This window comes from Populus alba, chromosome 6 (assembly GCF_005239225.2).
Source record: "Populus alba chromosome 6, ASM523922v2, whole genome shotgun sequence".
Lineage (NCBI taxonomy): Eukaryota > Viridiplantae > Streptophyta > Magnoliopsida > Malpighiales > Salicaceae > Populus > Populus alba.
Window position 1 is genome coordinate 9,713,294 of NC_133289.1, and position 24,228 is coordinate 9,737,521.

Genomic DNA, 24,228 nt, shown 5'->3' on the forward strand with positions numbered 1-24,228 from the left:
ATGATATTGTTAGTGCGCATGCATGAAAATGTGAAAAGATTTCAGATTTATTTCGCGGAATGAGAATCCATAGATTATATCAAGTGAATCCAGGATCTTGTTTCCCACGTTTGTATTTATTTAATTTAATATTGTAATTGTGTGTTGAACAGTTGTACAATTAAAGTGCAAATGCCTTACGGATTCCCCCGAAATCTAAACTAATTTGATGACTTATGAGTCTGATATCCGTTATTTTTAAAATATTTCTTATATAAATAAAACAAGATAATATAAAAATATATAAAAAATAATAAAACACAGCTACACCTCAACTCCTAAATTTTAATAAAAAAATATGTTGGAACTCACTTTTAAATATTTATTATTTAAAAAATATTTTCTAAATATACTGATGTTGAAATTATTTAAAATTGTTGCGGAGGAATTTATTGAGGGTGGTAGTGGGCGGAAAAGAAACAAAGAATATATATACTAACTGCAAATCCTTAGAAGTCCTCAGGCATAAACCTGAAAACAAAATATCAAAACCGGGTCGTCTTTTCTTATTCTACCTCGGATTGACCGAATTTCGTTTGTTTACCCATTTTTTTCTGGCTCTCTGCTTTTGCTATTGCTATATATGATGGTGGGGTGGCATACGGTTTAATCACGCTTTCTACTTTTTTAAACTCCTACCTCACTGTTCACCCTGCTCTCCCTTTGTGGTACTACCTAGCATTATTGCTTTGGTGAGTGTATGCTTGCTTGTTCTTTGGTGCTGTAATTTGACAAGATGGCTCGGTGATTCTGTGTAATTTCGGATTTTGGGTTATTTACATTTCTTCATTTTGATGATTTTTAAGCTTGAGATCTCAGGCAGTTTTTGGGTTCTTTACATTTCTTCATTTTGATGATTTTTAAGCTTGAGATCTCAGGCTGTTTTCCTCCGCCCCCCCCCCCCTCCTTCTCTCTCTCCCCCACTTTTATTATAGGAAGTCATGTGGTTTGTAAATTGAAAGTTACAATTAAAACAATTACTATGATTTAATGAAAGTACGTGATATGGTCGGTGGAAGAGATTTTGACTTCAATTATACAACTTTTGTGTTTGGTTGCTGAAATGTGAAAGAAACTCAATCTTTTAAATTCTAAAAATGTATATAATTTTTAGAATTTATTGAAAATAATTGCTTGACTATTTTGACTGAACCAAGTAATTAGTTTTCTAATGATGGGTTTTTTTTTTTCTATTTTGGAGACCCTGATCAATTAATAAACTCAAGATTCAAAAATTTTCTATACTTCCTCTCTTATGGTTACTGTTATATTCTTTTCCTTTCTGTTATTTTGAAGTTATGGTAATTCCAATATTTTATGTGGGGTACTAGAGTTAATCGTCTGCCTGTTTGAAGTCTGAGTTTAGGTAGGACATGCTGCCGATTTTAATGTTTGATTTCTAGTGATGCTGAACTCTCTTATAGCTCAGTTTTAAGTCATCTTGTACTTTAAGGTTTGGTCTTTCGACTAGTTTCTCGAGAAGCAAAACTTTGTCATATGGTTGAGTTCTTGCAGATTTTAGTAGTCTAATCAGTCTCGGGTTCATGTGCTTCTACTTGTTATACAGGGATCAGTAGACCCCCTGAAGTTTGTTTTTGAGATTTTGTCTGTAACATATGTTATTTGATGGGACAGGCGATGGTAGCTGACTCGTGGTTTATTAATTGGAGGTGGAACTCACGAAAAGTCTCTGCAGAGACTGATAAGGAATCAATTGGAGTATTGGCATATGAAGTTGCAGGCTTGATGTCCAAGGTCGTTAATTTATGGAACTATTTGAGTGATAGAGAGATCAATAGGTTGAGGGAAGAGATTGTCAACTCAGTTGGAGTTAAAAGGCTTGTAGCTGAGGATCATGATTGCCTGATGGATCTTGCACTAAATGAGATACTGGAGAATTTCAGGCTAATTGCCAGATCTGTGGCTCGGCTTGGTAGGAAGTGCAAAGACCCTCCTTTCCTCCTATTTGAACGTTTTGTTAATGACCCGGTTGGGAATAATCTTGAGTGGTTTGGGTGGCAATATAGATTAAAGAAGATGGAGAGGAAAGTTAAAAAAATGGAGAAATTTGTTGCAGTTACAATGCAATTGTCTCAGGAGCTGGAAGTTCTTGCAGAACTTGAACAAACTCTTAGGAGACTGCAGGCCAATGCTGACTTAGATCGTGTGAAATTGCTCCAATTTCAGAAGAAAGTAATGTGGCAGCGACAGGAAGTTAGAAATCTGCGGGAGATGTCACCATGGATTAGAAACTATGATTATGTTGTCCGTCTTTTGGCAAGATCACTTTTAACTATACTTGAGAGAATCAAGCATGTTTTTGAGATTAATCAACTACCATCTGCTCAGGGAAACAGCAATTGCAAACAGAGGAATCCTGATTGTCTTCCTCAGACCCGTTCCTTTTCTGTTCTAATGCAATCTTCTATACTTCCTTCAGAGGATATTCTACATGGGTTCTCTTCAGTACCTACAGGAACATCAGGTTCGACTTCAGGACTGGCTGCTGAGAAGTATAAAATAAGCCAGCAGCAGCTTCAACCTTATCATCAGTCATCCAGCCTACATGGAAAGCAGTCTCGTGTGAAAACAAAAAGATTGTCTCATGTTGGTTCTTTTAAAGAATGCATGATGAGTGGAAGTGATTCTCCTATTTTGCTGACCTGCAATTCTGCTGTTGGTGGTTCTTTGAGGCTCACAAGTGACTATATGAAAAAAGTTGAGCTAATGGAAAAATCAAATATGGAATCTCTTTCACGCAGCAACCGATTTTATTCTAAATTAGCTCTATTCAATTCAAAGCAGGGGTTGTTGAAAGCCCCCTCATCCACTCTTGGTGCTGCTGCTTTAGCTCTCCATTATGCAAATTTGATCATATTAATTGATAAGGTAGCTTCATCAACTCATATGATTGACTTTGAAACAAGAGATGACCTGTATGGCATGTTACCTACAACTATAAGATCTGCTCTGAAGGCTAGGCTCAAGGCGCATGCCAAATCTCAAGCTTCATTCGTATATGATGTTTCACTTGCAGCAGAGTGGAACCTGGCTTTGTCACAGATATTGGAATGGCTGTCTCCACTGGCTCATAACATGATAAGATGGCAGTCCAAGCAAAACTTTGAGAGGGCACATGAGGTTTCCAGCACAAATGTACTCCTGTTTCAGACCCTCCATTTTGCGGATCAAGCAAAGACTGAGGCTGCAATAACAGAACTTCTTGTTGGTCTGAACTACATCTGCCACGGAGAACATGATGAAAAAGCCTTGCCAGAGATTCCGGGCTGCAGAGCTAGTTCCTTTTATGAGCCAAAAAGGGATCATGCATATTATATGGCACAGGATTGAACAGGTTCTCATAGGTCTCAAATGATGAGGTGACCAAGTTCATGAAATGATTTGGATTGGGCTACCAGACGATACTCCCAGCAAGCAACTTCTTAATGCTGCATCCTCATATTGTTAAGGTACCATTTTGATCAATCAATCATTGCTCTTGTGTCTAAGCACGTTGATCTACTATCCGCATATGGGTTTTCAAATTCATTCATTTTTGGATGTATACCTAACCTGTATTGTAACATGAGAATGTCTAGAATGTAGAGAAATGCAATTTTACCACTCTTTCAGCAATGCCTGAAATTTGACCATACTGTATGTTAGTTATCTTTGAGGCTAGAGTGTTCTGCATACTCTACCAAATCTTGATTTTTAGATCTAGTATAGGAAGTTTTTTTTTTCCCCTTCTCTCCAGCGATATTTTCTCCATCAACACCCCCATCTGTAGGGCAAGAAATTATGTATTCAATCTGTCTATGATATTAGAAATTTGTGTTCCTGAAATGTGATTAGCAAGATAGGGTGTCGGCAGTCTACTTAAATTTATAGCAAGTGCTGGAATTAGATTACATTGTTCAAGAATGGAACAATTCACGTACTGCTGTGCTGAATAGTATGAAATAAAATACACGTGCTAAAATTTTTGCCAGATGCTGGATACAGATTAAGTGGTCATCTTGATGACCAGTTTGTCCTTCCCAATGCTATAGATTTAGGATGCTAATTTTTTTTTTTGGCAGGAACACTAGTTATGGAGAACATGAGCAGCAGCAAGTAATTAAAAACAGTCAGTCGAGAAAACTCGTTAGCTGTCATATAATCCCCGCATCTGTTTCTTATCGATATTATTGCTGAAGACATTTGTTCAAAACACGCATTCCACATGCAAATGACCTCGTTACCCAACTTGCAGAAACTCATTTGACATTTATCATTCTCCCTATCTGCTTTGGTTTAGCTTTTAAGGGTTTGAGCTTTTGCACTGTTAGTCCCATCCTCTCATTCATGTCTATGGTCTCTGGAGCATAATTGCTGCCAAGCTCCCAGTCAAAACAGTGCAGCAGAGAGGCTAGACCAAGGAGAACTACCCTATGAGCTAATAACATGCCCACACAAATTCGTCTCCCAGATCCAAATGGAATAAACTCGAAAATCTGTCCCCTGTACTCAATGTTTGATCCTAGAAATCTCTCAGGCTTTAAAGACATGGGATCCACCCAAGAATCTGGGTCTCTCCCAATACCCTATGCATTCGCAAAAACTTGTGTATCTTTGGGTATTAGGTGTCCCCATGAAGTTTGTATCTTCTAAAGTATTTTGTGGAAGCAGTAAAGGAATGACTGGATGTAACCTTAGTGTTTCCTTAACCACTGGCTGCAAATATGGAAGATGATCTATGTCGCTTTCCTCAACCTTTCATTTGGGTCCAACAACTTGATGAAGCTCTTCTGTAGTTCATCCCATACCGTAGGGTTGCGCTATAGCTCTGTCATGGCCCATTCCATCGCGGTGCTTGTAGTTTCTGATCCACCAAAAGACATTTCCTGCACCATTGAGTAAGAACTTTGAATTAAATGTAGTTAACAAATGTTTGTGATATATACTTCACAGAAGCTCGATGAAAATTTTGGTTTGATATGTGTAATCTGCATTTAAGGCCTCGTGTTTACCAGTATGATAATTAGTCTATTTTGATCTGAGATCACATCAGGCCCATCTTTTTCGCCACCTACACGCTCCAATAGTGCATCTAGGAAGTCGTTTGATTTTTTTCTCCCTGGCTTCCACTCCCCTGTCCTCTCCTTCACAAATTTCTCCACTATCCTCATGGTTTGTCCCATGTCCTGCACCATGTTCCTCATGATCCCTGAGGATCCAGCCATTTCAAAAAAATTAAGAATTCTGCCACATTTGGTGTCCCAGCCCACTTCATGACATTGTTCATGGCATCATAGAATTCATGGCCATCTTTTGACCGAGGGTTCAGAAGATCCCGTGACAGCACAAGATTGCCAATTAGATTGAAGGTCATAAGGAAGAGGTAGTGGGCGACCTTGATTTCCACCGACTCTCCCTGTGCTTGTGCTTCTGCAACATCCTCGTCAACATACCTTATCATGTCATCATTGCACTTCTATCGGAGGACAGCTGTCTGATCGATTTGCTTGGTTATCAATTTATCATGAGCTTTGTTGAGCAGAGACGCTGGAGCATGCGCCAGTTTGGGCCATACCAACCTAGTGCCTGTGATCCTTGGTAGTAATTATGAGCTGTAAACACAAGGACTTTGCGATCGCTGAAAGCAAGGTCATGATTCTTGAATAATCCTGCAGCAGTCTCGGCAGACTGTATCACCAAGGTGTTTGTGTATCCAAGTTTTAGCCAAATTACAGGACCATACTTTTCTTTGAGCTTGTACAATGTCTGGTGTGGAATGGCTCCGAGGTCAAAGATGTTACCAAAGACTGGCCATGCCGGGGGGCCCGGTGGTTGTTGTTTGGTATCAACTCTCGATTTTCCTGTTTCAGCAGCAGAAACAATGCCTCTGACATAAAAGGACCCTACCCGGCAAGTAAATTCCAGGCGATCTCCATTTTCTGTGTTTAGTTTTCTTCCTTGTTCCCCTAAGTTATATGCAAAAAACTTTTTGTTTTCATATCATCAAAAGATTCGGTGGTCCAATTACTTGGATTGTCCTATGATCATGGGAACTTGTATTAAGGTTTCTTCTATTTTCTATTGTAAATTGAAATATAGTATTCACATTAATCATTTGTTTGAGGGTGTCTTCTGAGATAGGCGATTCAGGATAGAATAACGCCATGAATAACAGAGAGGGTCTGAAGCTATGAAAAATGTTTGGCACCTGGATTTCCAAATCTGGAATAAAGGGATAAAGCTTGCTTTGACACCCCAAATGCCAAATCGAGCTTGTTTGGTTAGAAAAATTGTGTTTAGATGAGCCCAAAGTAACCTTATAATAAGGCTCTCTTGTTAGTTAAAGCTTTATAATAACTGGACGATGCTGCAGTCCCTCTATAAATCCTTTGATCGCACTGTACTATGGCCGGAGCTCTGGTATTGTGCTATGACACGGTTACCTTTCTTTGTTCTGCTTTAAACTGTTGGTGTTAGAAAGAAATGCATGCATGTTCATACATTATTTAGAGGATAACACTTCAAGCAGCAACATGATTCATCAGGTGAACGTCCCCAATAATTATGGATCATGACAGCTTGCCTAAACATATTAAATAATGCAGTAATATTCTTTGAATGACCTGATTATTAATTTAACCAGTAGTTGGTGCTGATAGGCAGAGACTCCATGAGAAGTGCACGGTGAATGCAGAAAATACATGAGGAATCTAGGTTATCATCCTACAGGCGCATGATTCATGGGACATCATAATTAGATTAATTAAGGAGGTCGTTGAGAACTTTTTATCTTAAATTTCATTGATTAGAGCACGTTTATTAACTAGATAGGTTTTAATGAAAAAGTAATTAGAAATAGAACAGCAAATGTTGACAGGTAAGGTAGAGGAAACTAACTAGCAGGTTGGCAAAACACAAAGATCAGGACAGCCTAAAAACCCTAAAGAAACAGAAGATGCTTCCCGGTATGCAAGAACATGTCTTTTAACTAGCAAGTCGGTCAGTCCTCTTGTGCCTCTGAACCATAGAATCCCTAATTGGGATCACTGTTCATCACTGGGAACTTCGCCGGCTAATCAAACAAATAAAAATACAATTTAGTATTTTTCATTTATCCTTTTTCATTCTAATAATTTGTATCTCAAATACAATTTCACATTCCCCCCCTTATTCCCAACTAGCATTTAGTTTACAGTTTTACATTTCTTATTACCATCCAATATATATTTTCTCATTTTACTAGCATATCAACCAAAATCTAAATAAATGACCATTTAAATTACAAACTCCGAATCAATTTTTAAGCATAAACAATATCTTTAAAAACACCAAGCATTTTGCATGATTCCTCTAATTTCTATACTTTTAATTTCTCATATTTAACAAACACAAACCAATATCCAAATAATTTATTCCATGTGAATCAAAATCAATCATAAACACTACTTTCATTATACCAATCCAATAACAACGTCATTTAAAATATCAAAACTTATACAATTCCATCAATTTCTGTATTTTTATTTTTCCACTTTCAACAAACATAAATCAATACCCAAACAATTATTCTACATGAATTACAATCAAGCATAACACACTACCATCAATCTAATATAAGCATAACAACATCATTTAAACACCAAAACTTATACAATTCCACCAATTTTAATACTTTCATTTTTCCACATTTAACAAACATAAATATTGACCTAAACAACTTATTTCATATGAATCACAATCAAGCACATCATGTTACTATCACCATATCAATCTAATGTAAGCATAATAACGTCATTTAATCACCAAAACTTACATAATTCCACCAATTTACATACTTTCATTTTCCCACATTTAACAAACATAAATCAATACCTGAACAATTTATTTCATACGAATCACAATCAAGCATAACACAGTACTATCACCATATCAATGTAATTTAAGCATAACAACGTCATTTAAACACCATAACTTACACAATTCTATCAATTTACATACTTTTATTTTTTCATGTTTAACAAGCATAAATCAATACCCAAACAACTTATTTCATATGAATCACAATCAAGTATAACACACTACTATCACCATATCAATCTAATTTAAGCATTACAACATCATTTAAACACCATAACTTACATAATTCTGTCAATTTACATACTTTCATTCTTCCAATGTTTAACAAACATAAAGCAATACCCAAACAACTTATTTCATATGAATCACAATCAAGCATAACACACTATATCACCATATCAATCTAATTTATGCATAACAACGTCATTTAAACACCATAACTTGCACAATTTTGTCAATTTACATACTTTTAGTTTTCCATGTTTAACAAATATAAACCAATACCCTAACAACTTATTCTACATGAACCACAATCAAGCATAACACACTACCATCATCATACTAATCCAAATTAATCATGTAAACCCTTGACCTAGAATTATAAACCAGTGTTAAAAGGGTAATACTGAATTGAAAGACAAAAAATTATAAGGAAAATTTTTTATGATTAGAAAAGATAATCCTTAGTAATGTTAGCATAAATTTCAGATAAAATAAAAAAGCAACTTAGTATGTGAAATGTCAACCTCATTGTAAACCTCATGATAAATTGAGTACATTTCAATCGGGTAAAATAATTATTTAAAAGAAAATCCTTGTGAGTTAGGGTGAAAATCCATAGAAAGATATAATGGAACTCTGAATAAATAAGTTTTTAAATTTATGAGCAAATAATGTCGGCTGTTGTTGTAAACCCTGCGTTTTGCAGCGTAAATTTTTACCAAATATGGTGATAAATTCTGAAGAAAATTTATTATGATTAGGGTAAAATTTCCTAAAAGAGTATTATTAATACTAGATTAAATGAAAATAAAATAATGTATAAAAAAATCCACAATCAGGGGTTTTACGAAAACTGTCCTTGTTATAAACCAAAGGAGTGGTAATTTTATAATTATACAAGAACAATATTCCCCCTTTGTTTTTATATGCTGAATGAAATCCCAGCAATATATATATATATATATATATAAAGGAGCAAATGTTCTCTTATCTTGTTCTTTTTCTTCTTCTTCTTATTCTCCTCTTAAGTTTTAGTGAGAGGGTGGGTTAGTAACAGAAGTGAGGTTTTATAATAAATTTGATACAAAAATTAGTGGGTTAAAAAGAACAATGAGAGGACTAAAGCATAAAGTGAGAAACAAGTATTCTTGAAGGAGGAAGAAGATTTGGAGGAGAACTTGCAAAGTAAATCACCAATTGAGTTCAATTTATGTAAATAAGATGTTTTCTATGGTTATTTTTATTATTCTAGTGATTTGGTGAGAGGGGATGAAAACCCCCAAATCCTAAAATTTATGGTTTATGTAAATTGATAGAGAGATGGAAAATTACAACTTTTTTTTATTGTTTATGTTATGGGAAATATTGTATTAAAAAGTAATTTGAATTAATTGAAAAAAAATTTGAGAATTAAATCTTTATATATGTTTGGTTATGAAGATTTGATAAAATTATATAATATTGATGTTTTTAATTATGCTAGGAATGTTGGATATTGGTTTTGGGTGTCTTAATGTTATTTATTAAAAGTGTACTTAGAATGGTCATGTATTTGAATGATGGAAAGTTGGAGATTTATTAGGCTTGTTAGTTCAATGTGTTTAGTTGTATGCAAGTGTAGAATGGAGAGAAATTATGATTAAATAAAATTTTTACATGGGATTGAAGAGTTTAATGGTGTAAGGTTTCAGTGATTAGGTTAATATGTGGTTGAGTTCTTGCTGGCATACTTTTGGAAGAATAAGAAAATGTAAAATTATAAGATGAAATTATTAAATAGATTAAATCCTTTGAGGTTTTAGGTTAGAAGAAGGTATTATTATTAGTAGCCTAATTGGTGTCATGAATGCTTAAGAGTATGAGGTTTTAATTTTGAGCATGACTTGGTGTTAATGGTGTGTTTAAGTTGTTTTGGGTATAATGTAATATTGATTTCCATGTTTGGGTATTTTGGAAGAATTGGAAATTGATTTAAAATTGGGTTAATTATGGTGTTTAAAATGCTTGAGATTCGGTATGAATGTTGAAATGAGAAATTAGTTAACATTGTTATATGTTGGAAAGGGAAAATTTGAAAAAAGATTGTAGGATTGTGTAATGTGAGTGTTTTAACGATGTTAAGCTCAAATTAATTTATATGATTATGTAATTGTGTTAGTTATGTTGTGATTCATGTGGGAAAAAATACTAAAAAACATTAAGAAATGTTGTTAAAGGTGAAAGATATAAATGTAGAAGGTAGAAGAAACTAGGCAAATTGGTGTTAGATGATATTATTATGCTTAAAAGTATTTAAATGTAGTTATAATGTGTTTGAATTAAGAATAGTTAATGTTGTTATAGCATGTCGTATAAATAATGGGTCTTGTGGTTAGGTGAGTATGATGAAAAGGTATGCAAATTCAATAAAAATACATAAGAATTAATTTAAAGAATTGAGAATTTGTTACCTTGAAATTTGTATTAATATAGCTGAAAAAGTTATAAATTGTGAAGATGAGGAATTGGAAAACTTAGGTTGATGGTATAATTTTGTGTAAATTAATTGTGTGTGAAAGTATTTTATTATGATTGGGGTAAAATTAGAATTTTATATAATTAGATAGATATGACCATGTTATAGAAGAATATGAGAATGTGGAATCCGTTGTTGTTGTTGTTGTTGAATGTGTATTGTCTTAAAGATTTTATTTAATTATTATTGTTTCGATGTTTTGCATGACTGGTTTTATGTAAATGGGATAGCGTTAAGTGTTTGGTGTGTGAATATCAGAAATGAAAAATTAAGTTATGTAAGTGTGAGAAACTTATATACTTGAATATTGTCAAGTGCTTGGGGTTAAATTATTGTGTGTTCATCAACATAAAAGTAAGAAATTGTGTGCTTGAACATTGGATAGAAATTGTGTAAGTGCGAAAATTCTATGTTAACACTCTAAGTTGATAAGGCAAATATTAATTATTGGGTTATGATGTATTAAACATGAAATCAAAAATCTGAACTGTCAAGGTTTTGATCGAGGTTTTAAATTGTCAGTGTAAATATTAACTTATAGATTTTAGTACTAATTGATAGTTCAAATGCGTAGATATTAAATTGGGACTTTAAGATGTATGAAAATGTTAGATGGACTACTTGAGTGTGGTTTTGGTAATATAAAATTTATTGAACTTGGGTGTTGCATAAAGAATTACATTATTGAAATCTTAAAATTCATATTAAATGCAAAATAGCCTAAAAGTTTGCCAATGCATGTGGTGATTATGAGATTTTTGTGTTGGGATGAATTAGCATCAAACAAGTAATTGGGAGTGTGTATCCAGCTAAATAAACATTAATTGCTATTGTTGGGAGTTGTAGGAGAAACATTTGAAGTGGGACTCTACTTCTCGGGAGCATGTAAACAGGAGCTCAAGGTAAGAATTACCCTACTTGCCTTTTTAATTATTTAAGATGTTTCTGTGACTGTTAGCTTTCCATAAAAAAAATTTATTGTGTTATTTATAATTATTTAATATGAAACATCATGCCTACAAGACATGCAATTATATGTGATTTGTGATTGACTACAACGATATTAACATGAATGTTTTTTGTAATTGACCACAATGGAGATGATTCATGTTTGAGTTGTAATCAACTACAATGGTGGAAACTACTATTTGATTTTGATTATTTTTAATAGCGATAATCAATATTTGAATGTGATCCAACACAATGATAGTAATCTATATGTGATTTTAATCAACCATAACAGTGGACTTATATAAAATGTTAGAAAGTCAGTCATTTAAACTGGAATATAAAATTTAAATGCAAAGAATCAACCATTTGGTCAAGGGGTACAAAATTCAGATATGAAATGCTAGCTAGTTAGATGAGGGCTAGTGATTCAATAGAAATGAGCTAGCAATAAGAGTGAAGACTGCGAATCTTGAAAGAATTGAACTAATACTTATTTCAAACTAAGGAATAATGTACCCGTAGGAGACATGAAAATTTTATTAAATGAAATGAATGGGGTGGTGAACATTATGATTGAAAAATTTACAAACAACATAAGAATTATTGAAGCTGGACAAATATTTAAATGTGTCATAAAATGGGCATAAATCAATTTGAGTTTGGAAGATATATATATAAGTCATGAAGTGACTAAAATGGAATAAAAGTATACTTGTAAAGTCGAAAATAGCATAAAAATATACAAAAACAAAGCTATGTTTTTATAACTAGATCTGTTTTCATGTCAACTATTTTGTCTTTTTTATTCTAAGCTACGTAAACTCACATTAAAAATTCATAAAAACTAATATCTTGTAGGTGGTCAAGTGGTAAGAGTTTAGGATCAAGGGATTTAATTTCCTTATAGTCTCATATTTGAGTCTTGTGGTTGCTAATATGATGGCTACTGTGGGCTTACATGGTCGTTAACTTCAGGACCTGTGGGATTAGTCAAGGTATGCATAAACTGATCCAAACACTCACGTTAATAAAAAAAACTAGTAAAAACTAAAATTATTGAAAAATTATTTGTGTGGATCGATATATATATATATATATATATATATATATATATATAAGAGCACAAATTCTATTATACGGCGGTGAGCTTTTGATTTGGTCAATTACTGTCAAGAGGAGAAGAGAGAGTTGATTGGTAGAAAGGAAAGTTAGAACGCCAATCCCGCCACCAAATGTTGGATAGTACTAAATGCTTTTGTAATAGAAAGCAGAAAAAAGAAGAAAGAAAAGTGCAGGGTCACCTTCACTTTCAGCGACAGCAATTAGTCTTACCATGCACTGATGCCCCCACCATGACTATTGACTTTCAACAGTGCCATATTTCTTATAAAAAAGTTTGGAGTTTTTTAAATTATTTTTTGTCTTAATTATTGTTAAATCTCTTTTTTATCAAAATTAAAGAACAAAACTAACTAATTTCCAAAGAGCATTCGTTAAGAAGCATTTAAAATGCTTAATTATCAAAAGGAAATAGAATATTATAATTATCGCTTATTTAAGTTATAAATACCACTTGAATAACCTTCTATATTTCTAAAATAGTTTACCACATCTCCATGCTCACAGTAATATTTTCTTTAGTTGAATAAATCTTTGTTTTACTGGAAATCACTACATCAAACATATACTGGATTAATTAATTGGATCCGGAAATAAAGACTAGTTCAATGGATTAGATTTCTGAGGAACATTGTCTATTTTATTCCACTCCAGAATTGTTATGAAAGTCAAATTCTGAAATGGTTATTGAATCTTTTTGCTCGGTGATAATCAGTGATGCAGAAAGCTCCAAGATGCTGACGAGCTAAGAGATCTTGGCAATGGGCGAGGTCACCTCTCTTGTTTCCCCCTGTAAACATGGCTAACTCCGCCTAGTTGTCAAACGCGATCTATTGAGAATTTCCTGTAGAAAAAACAGTGAGAGTTTCGGGGATAAATGGAAATGAAAACATCTGTGCTGTTCTTCTGGTAGCACAGCAACCTTGCTTCCTTGTTACTTAAAGTTGTCATCTTTTTCCTTCCACAATAATGTAAAAGAAGGCATATCAAATGATGCAGCACCCCCTGTCTCCATGAAAAGTGAAAAAAAGCTTCATAAAACAGCCCAAGATCCTGAGAGATGGGTTTCTTACCTGCTACCACAGTCCTGAACATGTAGCTCGTTATTTCCAGTGGTCCTTTACGCTGTGGAGCTTCTTCACTTTGAGCAATTTCCCTCCTAAAGATAACAAATTAAAGCAGAGGAAAGTTGACCACATTATCATGATTTCTTTGCATTGCATGTTAGCTAGTAATCATTGGTTGTCATAACTGTTTTTTGTTTTTGTTTTTTTTTTTAACAGGTGAAGACAGAGATGCAAAACATGACCCACTATTCCCACTGTAGTGTTTATCACGTCCATGTTTTTTTTTAATATCTTTAAAATACATTAAAATACCAGAGCAGAGGATCACCAAACAGAATATTTTCACTTGCAGGTGAGTAAGCCCAAAAGGACTCAGTTGATTATTAGTGTCCATGGCAGTTTGGAACACAAAAGGAATAGTATCTATTCATCATCAAGAGGGAAAAACCTCGGGGGAGCATTTATCTATACATATAGAGAAGAACACATGATCCATCGATTAAACAGAACAGAGAGATGTCAAGTTACAGATGCTTTAATCAAATGTTATTACAACAACTACTGATCTAGAAATTCTCTCTGAAACAAATGATGGGCGTCTGTAAAGTTGCATTCCTTTTAATAAAGTGGGTTTTACTTTGATGATAAAAGTCGCATTCCTATATAATGAGGGCACTCTCTCTGTCTCATGGTAATTAAAATCTGATCAAGATTTGTGTGGGGTTAAAAGGGTGCAGCAGGCAAGAAGAACAATCAGAATTGTGATATTGATTGTTGTTTTTTAATTGAAAATATATTAAAACGATATTTTTAGTTTTTAAAATCAAATATTCATGAAAAACAGAGCGCAAAAACATGAAAAAAGCCGATTCCACACCCAGAAGAAAGCAAAAGCAGAACAAGAGGAGTGAAATTTACTCGTTCCATACGGGATCGAGGAGTGGAGAACAGCAATCATTCAGGCAACCACCTTAAGGAATCTTTAATCATAAAGATCATTAAAGTTACAGTAATTAAGTGGGTCTCCCCCACATCACTCTTCCTTTAATCATGAGACCACATTTTCCATTTAAGATTATATACATAAACACAAGATTTGTCTTCTTCCCCCCCTTCCCTCTCTCTCTGTTCTATATTTAAACTTTTTTTTTTTCTAAATCTAAAACAGATGGGAGACAAAATAGAAAGAAAGAGCTCTCTCAAGTCTCAACTCTCCTCTTTCTTTGTATATTTTTAAAACGTTGTATCTTCCCTTGCTCATTCTTCCCGCCTCTAGCTAGCCTAGAGAAAGAAAACAGCATGAAGACAGTTTTTTTACTCTATTTCACCATCTTTCTCTCTGTCCGCACCTCTCTTACTGTTACTGCTGCTCCTCCAAATGACACAAATGCTCTTACTCTCTTCCGCCTCCAAACTGACACTCACGGCAACCTCCTCTCCAACTGGACTGGCCAGGACGCCTGTGGTTTCCCCACCGCGTGGCTTGGGGTCGGATGCTCCGCCTCCGGCCGTGTGGTTTCTCTCTCTTTGCCCTCTCTCTCACTTCGTGGGCCCATCACTTCACTTTCTCTCCTTGACCAGCTTCGCCTCCTGGACCTCCATAACAACCGCCTGAATGGCACCATTTCTGCACTCACAAACTGCACCCATCTCAAGCTTCTCTACCTTGCTGGCAATGACTTTTCAGGTGAAATTCCACCCGAAATCTCCTCTCTCAAGCGTCTCCTTCGTCTTGACTTGTCCGACAACAACATACATGGCAAGATCCCCGGACAGTTGACCAATTTGACCAAGCTGTTAACACTCCGCTTACAAAACAATGAACTGTCCGGTCACATCCCTGATCTTTCCACGTCATTTCCAGATTTAAAAGAGCTGAATTTGTCCAATAACGAGCTTTACGGACGGTTACCAGATAACCTACTGAAGAAATACAGCGACCGAAGCTTTTCTGGCAATGAAGGTCTGTGCGGATCCAGCCCATTGCCAGTGTGTTCCTTCACGGGCAATGAACAACCAGTCGATTCAGATGAAACAGTACCCTCTAATCCTAGCTCTATGCCTCAAACCCCACTCCTTGGCAAAGATAAATCTCACTTACATAAAGGACTAAGCCCTGGTGCTATAGTGGCAATTGTGATAGCAAATTGCGTAACATTGCTGGTTGTGATTTCGTTTTTAGTTGCGTATTACTGTGGTAGAGATAGAAGTAGCAGTGCAAGCTCAAAAGCGGGTAGTGAGAGTGGAAAGAGGAGGAAGAGTGGGAGTAGTTATGGGAGTGAAAAGAGAGTGTATGCAAACGAGGGTGGAGATAGTGACGGGACTAATGCTACGGACAGGAGCAAGCTAGTGTTCTTTGACAGGAAGAAGCAGTTTGAACTTGAGGACCTATTGCGTGCGTCGGCAGAGATGCTTGGGAAAGGGAGCTTGGGGACTGTATATAAGGCGGTGCTCGATGATGGTTGTACAGTGGCTGTCAAGAGGTTGAAGGATGCAAACCCTTGTGCTAGGAAGGAGTTTGAACAGTATATGGATGTGATTGGGAAACTCAAACACCCAAATATTGTGAGACTTGCAGCTTACTATTACGCCAAGGAAGAGAAGCTTCTCGTTTATGATTATCTTCCTAATGGGAGTCTCTACTCACTTCTTCATGGTTTGTGATTTTGCAATCCAATTGGATTTTAATGAATTTTTCATTAGCAGAATAGCCTATTTTTCGATTATTTTTTTAATTTATTTTTGTTAATTGTTTCGTTCGTGCAATCTCAGGGAATCGAGGTCCAGGGAGGATTCCTCTAGATTGGACTACAAGAATCAGCTTGGTGTTGGGAGCGGCTAGAGGATTGGCAAAGATACATGAAGAATATAGTGCATCAAAAATCCCCCATGGGAACGTGAAATCTTCCAATGTGCTCCTTGACAAGAATGGTGTCGCTTGCATTTCTGATTTCGGGTTGTCTCTACTTTTGAACCCAGTTCATGCCATTGCAAGACTGGGAGGATACAGGGCTCCAGAGCAAGCAGAAATCAAGAGGCTCTCTCAGAAGGCGGATGTGTATAGTTTTGGGGTCTTGTTGTTGGAAGTTCTTACAGGCAGAACTCCTTCGGAGTACCCCTCACCAACACGCCCACGCATTGAAGACGAGGAGCAAGCAGTAGATCTTCCTAAGTGGGTGAGATCAGTCGTCAAGGAAGAGTGGACATCAGAAGTATTTGATCAAGAACTCTTGAGGTATAAGAACATTGAAGAAGAACTCGTATCAATGCTTCACGTAGGGTTGGCTTGTGTGTTTCCACAACCAGAAAAGAGGCCTACAATGGCAGAAGTGGCTAAGATGATTGAAGACATTAGGGTGGAGCAGTCTCCTCTGGGGGAGGACTACGATGAATCTCGCAATTCGCTGTCACCTTCCCTCGCAACCACTGAAGATGGGATGGCGGGGTATTGATGTTCCGTTGCCTAAAACTAGCAAGTGTCGATTGCTTAAATTTCTTTATTGTCCTATCCTCTGTTTCATTTGCAGGCAGTATCTCCTTGTTGCTGGCTTTTCATAAGACCCTGAGATTGTATCATGTTTCTTTGTAAGATTTGTAGTCCTTAATGCCTTGCATTTTATCGCTGTTGCAGGTGGGAGGATCTATTATCTCGTGCACCTGTCTGTGAACAATATAGTTCTTCCTAGTCTTCTTTAATGTAAAATTTAGTTTCCGGCGTTTAAATTAATTATTCAGTGAGAATTCCCGGCAGCTTAGCCTATCCAAAAGGTAAGAAGCAATCCCTGCCTGCTTGCCGTTCATCGGGTCAGGTAGGAGGAGGAATGTTGAAGCTGTATTCGAGTAAAACAGGCAGACCTGCAAATATTTTGAAAAGCCACACTAGCATCACTTCCGAAAGGAATACGAGACCGTAGATTAATCCACTTTATCTCTTGTCGTATGTTTTTTCAACATCAACTTTCTTTTTCGTTCATATAAAACGGTCGGGTGTTAATTATTAATTGACCCTCTTTTTCTTTCCTTCTTCTCTCTTTGGTTTTATGCGAGTCGGTGTGCTTCCTTTTCTGAACCGCTGAGAATCAGTGGTTCTCAAGGTGATCGATCCACTGTCCTTTTTGTGTCCTCAAGTTTGGATAAAGCTTATGGTTTTCTCCGAACAGTAACGAAACTGTGAATTTAATTATTATTTTTTAGAGTTAAAAGAATATAGATTTAGGATTGATTAGACTTTTTATAAAGATAACTTGAAAATTATATTTTTTTTTCTGCTTTAAATAATTGTTATTGGATTGAGTGGTACTAAATCATAAACATCTAATTATTAGAAATTTTTTGAACTCTTTAAAGATAAGGGAATTGTTATATTTTTGAATGTTAACTTTTTTCTTTTATGTTTTAGGTTTTTTTGTAACTCTACTCACATTAGAAAATAAAAGGTATAGTTTTTTATTTATAAGTAAACCTAAAAACCCTATAAATAAGTAAAAATATCAATTTGCCCCTTAAATAATATCACATATATTATTTTGGTTAATTTTAAAAATTTATTCAATCAAGTCTTTACTTGATTGTTTTTAGGTAGAGAATTGTAATCCCTTATATTAATTACATTATAGTACTTAATTTCTAAAATTTAATTATAATCAAGTCACACTTGATTAATCATTCCATTTTAATTTATGACCAATAGTTCTTATATATATGATCCATTAGATTCCTTCATAAGTTGGTCCAAATATAAATTACAATTATAAATAAAACAAGATTAAATAAATTAAACAAATTAATTTATTATCAATTAAACAATTGATTGATTTATATTTGAAAATTAAGTACAATGTTTAACAACCTGTCATGATTCCCAAATATTAGAAAATTCATAAGTGGTTTAACCAGTTTTTCAATGTAATTATTATTCATTCATCAATAATGTTTCATTTTAGACATTATAGCATGTAATATGTCTATTATGTCAAATCATGTTTGTTCTCAACACCATAATAATTGATTCTTTAAATAAGATTTGAAACTCTTTCAAGTCTTATGCTACCTGTGCATGGATTTATAATCAATACTTTTTCATAACATATGAAACATTTTTCATAATTCATCTAAGATAATAGATCCTCTCTTAATTACTTAAATACATTTATATAGTTCATTTTATACTTAATATCTACCCATTTATTATCCTTGATTAGGACAACTTGTAGTTTGATCAAAATACAACACTCCCTATATAAGAAAAATTGATGATCTCAAATCTAAATATCAATTATACAGTTATCACGTGAACCTTTTCATAAACACATGTAATTTTTTTATATGAAATTTTCATTTGAATCATCTCAGTGTACATGTCATCAGACAAATAAATATTTACATATTTATTCTAGGTATCCCTCGTATCTCTGCTTATGAGAATAATTATTTTCTTTCATAAAGGAAAGAACATAATGTGTACTAATTTTAAGAGCTCTAATTAATGTTTAGTTTTAATAGGACATTAACCAGGAATATTCAGAAATAATAGAACTCTATAATTATAACAATTTTGTAATTTTCTTTACAAAATATTTTTATTTCAAAAACTTTATCTTTACTCTAGATTCATTAATCAAATGTCATATTCATTAATAAAATATTAAATAAATATTAAAAATAAATAAATTTTTATTAATAAATTAAAAATATTTACATGAACAAAATCGACACACTAAATATAACCAACCAATTTACTACATCTCATATAATGTCACCATGCTTGCCATTATTTTTCCAATAAAGAAAGCAGACCTAATGGCTAATTTCGAAGCTATAGCAGCTAGCTACAAAGGGCATGAATTTACGTTGATGCTCAACTCTGAATACCTTCTGATGTCAAACCTGACAGATCAAGATTACAGGGTGAACGTCATTTATTGATTTCACGTCATTTGTCATAACAATTTGGATATTGTTCGTGCATGGATTCCAGGTAGGAAGTTCGTCACGGCTGGTTGATTGGTTCCATATACATGCTCTGGGAATATCGCATTTAGAGACCTGGGGTTGACCTCTCACCTTCGACAACTTGTTCTCGTCATCTTTTCCGGCAACATAGCATTCTTTGTGGCGAGGCAGGCCCGGTCGAAAAATATTCTTCTTCCGGTGTTACAGTAAAAATTGACTTCAAGGGTATCATGATTTTTAAACTCTTTATGTGTGTGTGTGTGTGTGTTTGATCTGAACATCATCTTGCATTGTTTTTCTGGAGTGAAAACGATTAATCAATCACGAGATACCAGCATTACTGCACTGCAAAATCATCAAGGAGGACTTGTCAATCAGCTCCAATTCTCTGCAATTGGAGAGTTAAGAAGATCCCCACCCTGACTTCTCACAGGCATCAAGAAAACCTTTCAACTCAACAAGAAGTACTTTAGATGCCAGTAACTGTCCCGGAAGGGTCTACGTAAGAGCAATTACATATGGTATCTGGAAATAAAATATCCAGTGAGGCATTAAGCATGTTGTAGAATTTAGCCGATCCTCCCAGTTTGATCGATCAGCGTACCAACTTGCTCTCCGCATAATGCTTTTGAGATGTTCCCAGGCTCAAGGAGGTTGAAGACCACAACTGTACAAAACAAAACTATTCATTTAGCATGGAATCCGATCTCCCAAGAATGATCCAACAACAATACTATATGGCTAAAATATGGCAATTTTATGTCGACAAACAGCAAAAACAACCTTTACAGGAGCAAGAAAATGAACTGATATAGTAGTAACAGAAAAGGTGCAGCAAAATTTACCAACCAGGAATGTTGTTCTCTTCACAAAAGGTCAGTGCCATCATGTCCATTGATGTGGCGCCTCTGGAGACCAAGTCCCTGATGGAGATGTGCTCAAATATAAAATTGCTGTCTGGAGAATGGCAGTCATAGACGCCATCAACATTGGTACCTTTAAGGACTGCCTCGGCATGAACTAAGGAAGGAAAGCGTGTCAGGTGAGATCCAAAGCACAGTGAAGAAAGAAAAAGTGAAATCTAAAATTAACCTAAAATGAGAGAGAGAGAGAGAGAGAACAATTTTTGCTAATGAATTAAAAATATCATGCAAGAAATGTAAATCAGGCAGAAAGCATACTCTCTGAAGCTTGAACAGCAGCAGCAGTGTCAGTGGAAAAGAGTGGATTTCCAGTGCCAGCACCAATGCCACCAAATATCACTACTCTGCCTTTCTCAAGATGCCGAATAGCTCGTTGCCTGCTGTATGGTTCTGAAACCTCCTGCATTGCGAATGCAGTTTGCACACGTGTTTGAACGCCTGTCTTCTCTAATGCTGACTGGAGCAATAAAGAATTCATCACACTTGCCATCATACTGATACAGATTGCACAATGAATGTTCAGTTCAGGAAGAACCACAAATTCTGAGAATCACGCATATGTTCCTCAGCCAGTAACCACAAAGTTGAGATCATAGACACAATTAGTTAGCAGTAAAGCAATGCAAAGATTGTTATCACTAAAACAATGAAAGTATCAGTAAGAGTTTCATGAAAGAAAAGGAAGCAAATGCTCACTGCATTCAACAGAAATCTCAATGTCAATTGTGTTATATGATCATCACCCTATGTTCACTAACACCACAGAATTAGAATTGAACTAATTGTAACCAGGGATACTCATCCCTAATCTTCCCATCTGTGTAATATCAATTTCATTCCCTTCAAAATCACACAGATTCCTTCCTTGTTCAAATGACCACTCACGATTTTATTTTATTTTAAGATGAAAAGAAAATCAAACAAGGTATTGAATGTAAAACCTGAAATCAGGACAAGTATTATTCATTTATGGAGAATATAGACATTAAGAGTGAATCAGTTGCACACAGCATGACAGCTACAAGAGAGCTCTAATAAAGGCTTAGATTTCAAGTAGACTTGTGCAGTAAGGGCCAGGAAAGAAAGGGAAAAAAAAAAAAGCAACAGTATACACATCACAGTGGTTGCTACCATGAGCAAATAAATCAGGTTATAACAATAATCACACTGGGAAAGAGAAACTAACAAAAGACTATGATTTACAATCACAAGAAGGCTAAAATTGCCCACAGTTTTGTCTTATAGCAATCTGGTAGGCAGCGAGTTACCCTATTTGGTATGCAGTTCGTCTATGTGAGCCTGTTGCGGTCACCCATGTGTTTCCACAAAAGAAATTACGGGCTCCAACAACAATTGCAATCTGGAATACAGAAAAGAGTCGGCATGTTACATGTCAGATTCAGAAAGACAGCAAAAATCCCACTTGCAATGAGCATACCTCAAGACCAAGTTGGCAAGCCATTGCAACTTCTCTTGCAATCAATGTCATCACCTAACAATAAAAAATTATCAATTTAATTTCAGCTTCAATTCAAAAGAAAATAGAAAAATAATATACAGACAATTTGGTGCATTTACTAGAGAGAGTGATGTGGGAAGCAGTCTCTCCTATATAATCCCAAGTTTAATAAGATGCAAGAGGGCACAATTAACCTTTGGGTCAATGTTGTTAGGACCAGTGCCAGCAAGAGCAACACCGCTAATTTTCAAGATTACTCTCCGCCATCTGGTTTTAGACATAGATTTGGGCATCATGTTATTTGTCTGACCTGCAGGACTAGCTATTGTGTTTGCATATCTGCCAAAAACAAATGTAAATAAATATATAAGAAGATTGCAACAAGAACACATTATAAAGAATGGAATAGCTAACAAAAATAGCAACTGTTGAGGCGCATCTTCAAGCAACAGAAGAAGATAATAACTTGCTCAGTTGTTCCAAACCCAAAACACCATTTTCACTTGAATCAAAGAGGGCAAGTAACCATTAACTATATAGCTGCATATCTCACTCAGTTTAATAGTAATAATATTGTTAGTTAATGATTTTCCTTGCTGACGCAGCTACTACAAACAAAAACAAAGATTTGTGATACAACTTAAGAAACTACGTTGGATAATCTCAGACTCCGAAACTAATTCATCGGACAGAACATCTAACACAAATCTTGTTTCAACATTAAACCTTACTAAAAACAGTAGTAGCATAGCATTAGCATAGAAAAATATACCTCTTGGATTGCCTAGATACGCTAGCAGAAGAAGCGCCACCCCCACCGCCGCCATTATCCTCGTCAGCAGGGGCAGGGGCAGGAGGGGCAACCTTGATGGGCAAGGAATTCCCAACAATGTCCTCCATTTTTTGAAACCATGGCCAATGACTAGTCGAAATACTACCAGTAGTAATCCTATGCCTCTCCAGTTTATACCTCTTCTTCAAATTATCAACTTTATTCTTGCACTGCTCCACACTCTTACCCTGTTTCACCATCGCCGCCACCTCCTCCCAATCTCTCCCTCTTAAATTCCCTCTACTCAGCTGTGTAAATTTCTCCATGTACGCGTCCAACAAGCATCCGATTGCCACGTCACTCCACTCTTCTCGATCCTTCCTGTACTCTCCTCCACCGGATCTTCCTCTCTTGTAAATGTTGTACGGAGTCTCTCCTCCATCGATTTCACCTTCTCGTTCGCTTCTCTTTGATGTCTCATTGTCGCTGTAAGGATTCACGTCTGCGAAAGCTGAATCTGTCTCGTTATTATCCTGTCTGTCTTCTTCGCCGTCCAGAGGAAGGACCGACTCGGGAGGCGCGTGGATCGGAGTTGATTTCGTTGGGTATCGGTAGGGGTGGTGGATGATGTGATGATGGTGGTTATCATCGCCGAGGAGAGAGAAATCCTCGTCACAGGAAGACGCCATGAAATGGAAGGGACGTTACAGTCAGGGTTACGGGAACGACGACGTTAGGAAGAAGAATGAAGCCGTTTGAGGAAAAGGAGAGGGAGGTGGTTTAACGGAAGGGGAGAATCGTGAGTTTAGGAGGGATGGGCCGTCACGGGCTCTGACGGACCCGTTAAGTAATGGAGAAATGTGTGTGGGACCTTAGTTCCGTAACTTTTAAAATGTTACCAAAGCTTAGTCTCTGATCTATATCCTCGTTCTCAATTAGATCCAGAACCTGTATATTTTTCCAATTTAGTCCTAATTGTTTCAAAAAAATTCAAAGTCGTATCTTATCTTAATAAAATAGCAAAACGGAAACAATCGAAGTTTGTTTGTTTTTTTTACACGTGTTTCACTGATGTGAACAAGTGTTTTTGGTGGAGCATGACATTCTAGATTGTCTAATGATGCCAAGGCTCTCCCAATTTCTAAGAAGCGTTAATTTTAATTAATTACTCGGAGATCAATATCGATAAAACCTTATCGAATAAGTATTTTCTTATAATTCACTAATAAAAAAAAATATTGTAAAACAGAAATTTAGTTTTAACAAGTGTTTTGTTGATGTGTACAAAGCATATCCATCTGGAAAATTTTCCTGCAGCATACCATTTTTACGTATTTAACCATTGGGATTGG

General features: G+C 35.5%; 4 protein-coding genes across 7 annotated transcripts; 2 read left to right on the forward strand and 2 right to left on the reverse strand.

Moving 5' to 3' along the window:
* The first annotated feature begins 459 nt into the window (after nucleotides 1-459).
* On the forward strand, nucleotides 460-5,015 carry LOC118048199 (protein PSK SIMULATOR 1). Of its 3 annotated transcripts, none has more exons than XM_073410257.1 (3): nucleotides 460-731; nucleotides 1,607-3,509; nucleotides 4,122-5,015. In XM_073410257.1, exon 2 carries the CDS (start codon nucleotides 1,666-1,668, stop codon nucleotides 3,388-3,390), a length of 1,725 nt encoding a protein of 574 aa, XP_073266358.1. In that variant the 5' UTR covers nucleotides 460-731; nucleotides 1,607-1,665; the 3' UTR covers nucleotides 3,391-3,509; nucleotides 4,122-5,015. The 3 variants fall into 3 exon arrangements, with proteins under 3 accessions (XP_073266358.1, XP_073266359.1, XP_073266360.1); XM_073410259.1 differs by having other exon boundaries at nucleotides 461-731; nucleotides 1,675-3,509; XM_073410258.1 differs by lacking the exon at nucleotides 4,122-5,015 and having other exon boundaries at nucleotides 1,607-3,692.
* LOC118048283 (iridoid oxidase) lies at nucleotides 4,299-14,164 on the reverse strand. Its single transcript, XM_035057889.2, is given in 8 exon segments — nucleotides 4,299-4,670; nucleotides 4,672-4,832; nucleotides 4,835-4,925; nucleotides 5,052-5,245; nucleotides 5,248-5,548; nucleotides 5,551-6,005; nucleotides 13,777-13,862; nucleotides 14,121-14,164. Coding segments are annotated over 8 exon segments (1,704 nt in total).
* A 728-nt stretch (nucleotides 14,165-14,892) lies between these two features.
* On the forward strand, nucleotides 14,893-17,497 carry LOC118048198 (leucine-rich repeat receptor-like protein kinase PXC1). Its single transcript, XM_035057787.2, has 2 exons — nucleotides 14,893-16,426; nucleotides 16,543-17,497. The coding sequence occupies exons 1-2, from the start codon at nucleotides 15,070-15,072 to the stop codon at nucleotides 17,220-17,222; spliced, it is 2,037 nt and encodes a 678-aa protein (XP_034913678.1). The 5' UTR covers nucleotides 14,893-15,069; the 3' UTR covers nucleotides 17,223-17,497.
* Nucleotides 17,498-20,035: 2,538 nt separating this feature from the next.
* Nucleotides 20,036-23,750, reverse strand: LOC118048197 (uncharacterized). Of its 2 annotated transcripts, none has more exons than XM_035057786.2 (7): nucleotides 22,877-23,750; nucleotides 22,299-22,443; nucleotides 22,084-22,137; nucleotides 21,914-22,005; nucleotides 20,904-21,139; nucleotides 20,568-20,742; nucleotides 20,036-20,389 (listed from the first exon to the last, which is right to left on the reverse strand). In XM_035057786.2, exons 1-7 carry the CDS (start codon nucleotides 23,563-23,565, stop codon nucleotides 20,368-20,370), a joined length of 1,413 nt encoding a protein of 470 aa, XP_034913677.1. In that variant the 5' UTR covers nucleotides 23,566-23,750; the 3' UTR covers nucleotides 20,036-20,367. The 2 variants fall into 2 exon arrangements, with proteins under 2 accessions (XP_034913677.1, XP_034913676.1); XM_035057785.2 differs by having other exon boundaries at nucleotides 20,572-20,742; nucleotides 22,877-23,748.
* Between the last annotated feature and the right edge of the window lie 478 nt (nucleotides 23,751-24,228).

Coding starts and splice junctions, on each gene's coding strand:
- LOC118048199 (XM_073410257.1), top strand. CDS start 1,666: ATGGGACAGGCGATGGTAGCTGACTCGTGGTTTATTAATTGGAGGTGG.
- LOC118048198 (XM_035057787.2), top strand. CDS start 15,070: ATGAAGACAGTTTTTTTACTCTATTTCACCATCTTTCTCTCTGTCCGC. Junction 16,427..16,542: donor TCTCTACTCACTTCTTCATG/GTTTGTGATTTT, acceptor GTGCAATCTCAG/GGAATCGAGGTCCAGGGAGG.
- LOC118048197 (XM_035057785.2), bottom strand. CDS start 23,565: ATGGCGTCTTCCTGTGACGAGGATTTCTCTCTCCTCGGCGATGATAAC. Junction 21,140..21,913: donor CGAACTGCATACCAAATAGG/GTAACTCGCTGC, acceptor AATCTGTATCAG/TATGATGGCAAGTGTGATGA. Junction 20,743..20,903: donor TGCTGTTCAAGCTTCAGAGA/GTATGCTTTCTG, acceptor TTCCTTCCTTAG/TTCATGCCGAGGCAGTCCTT.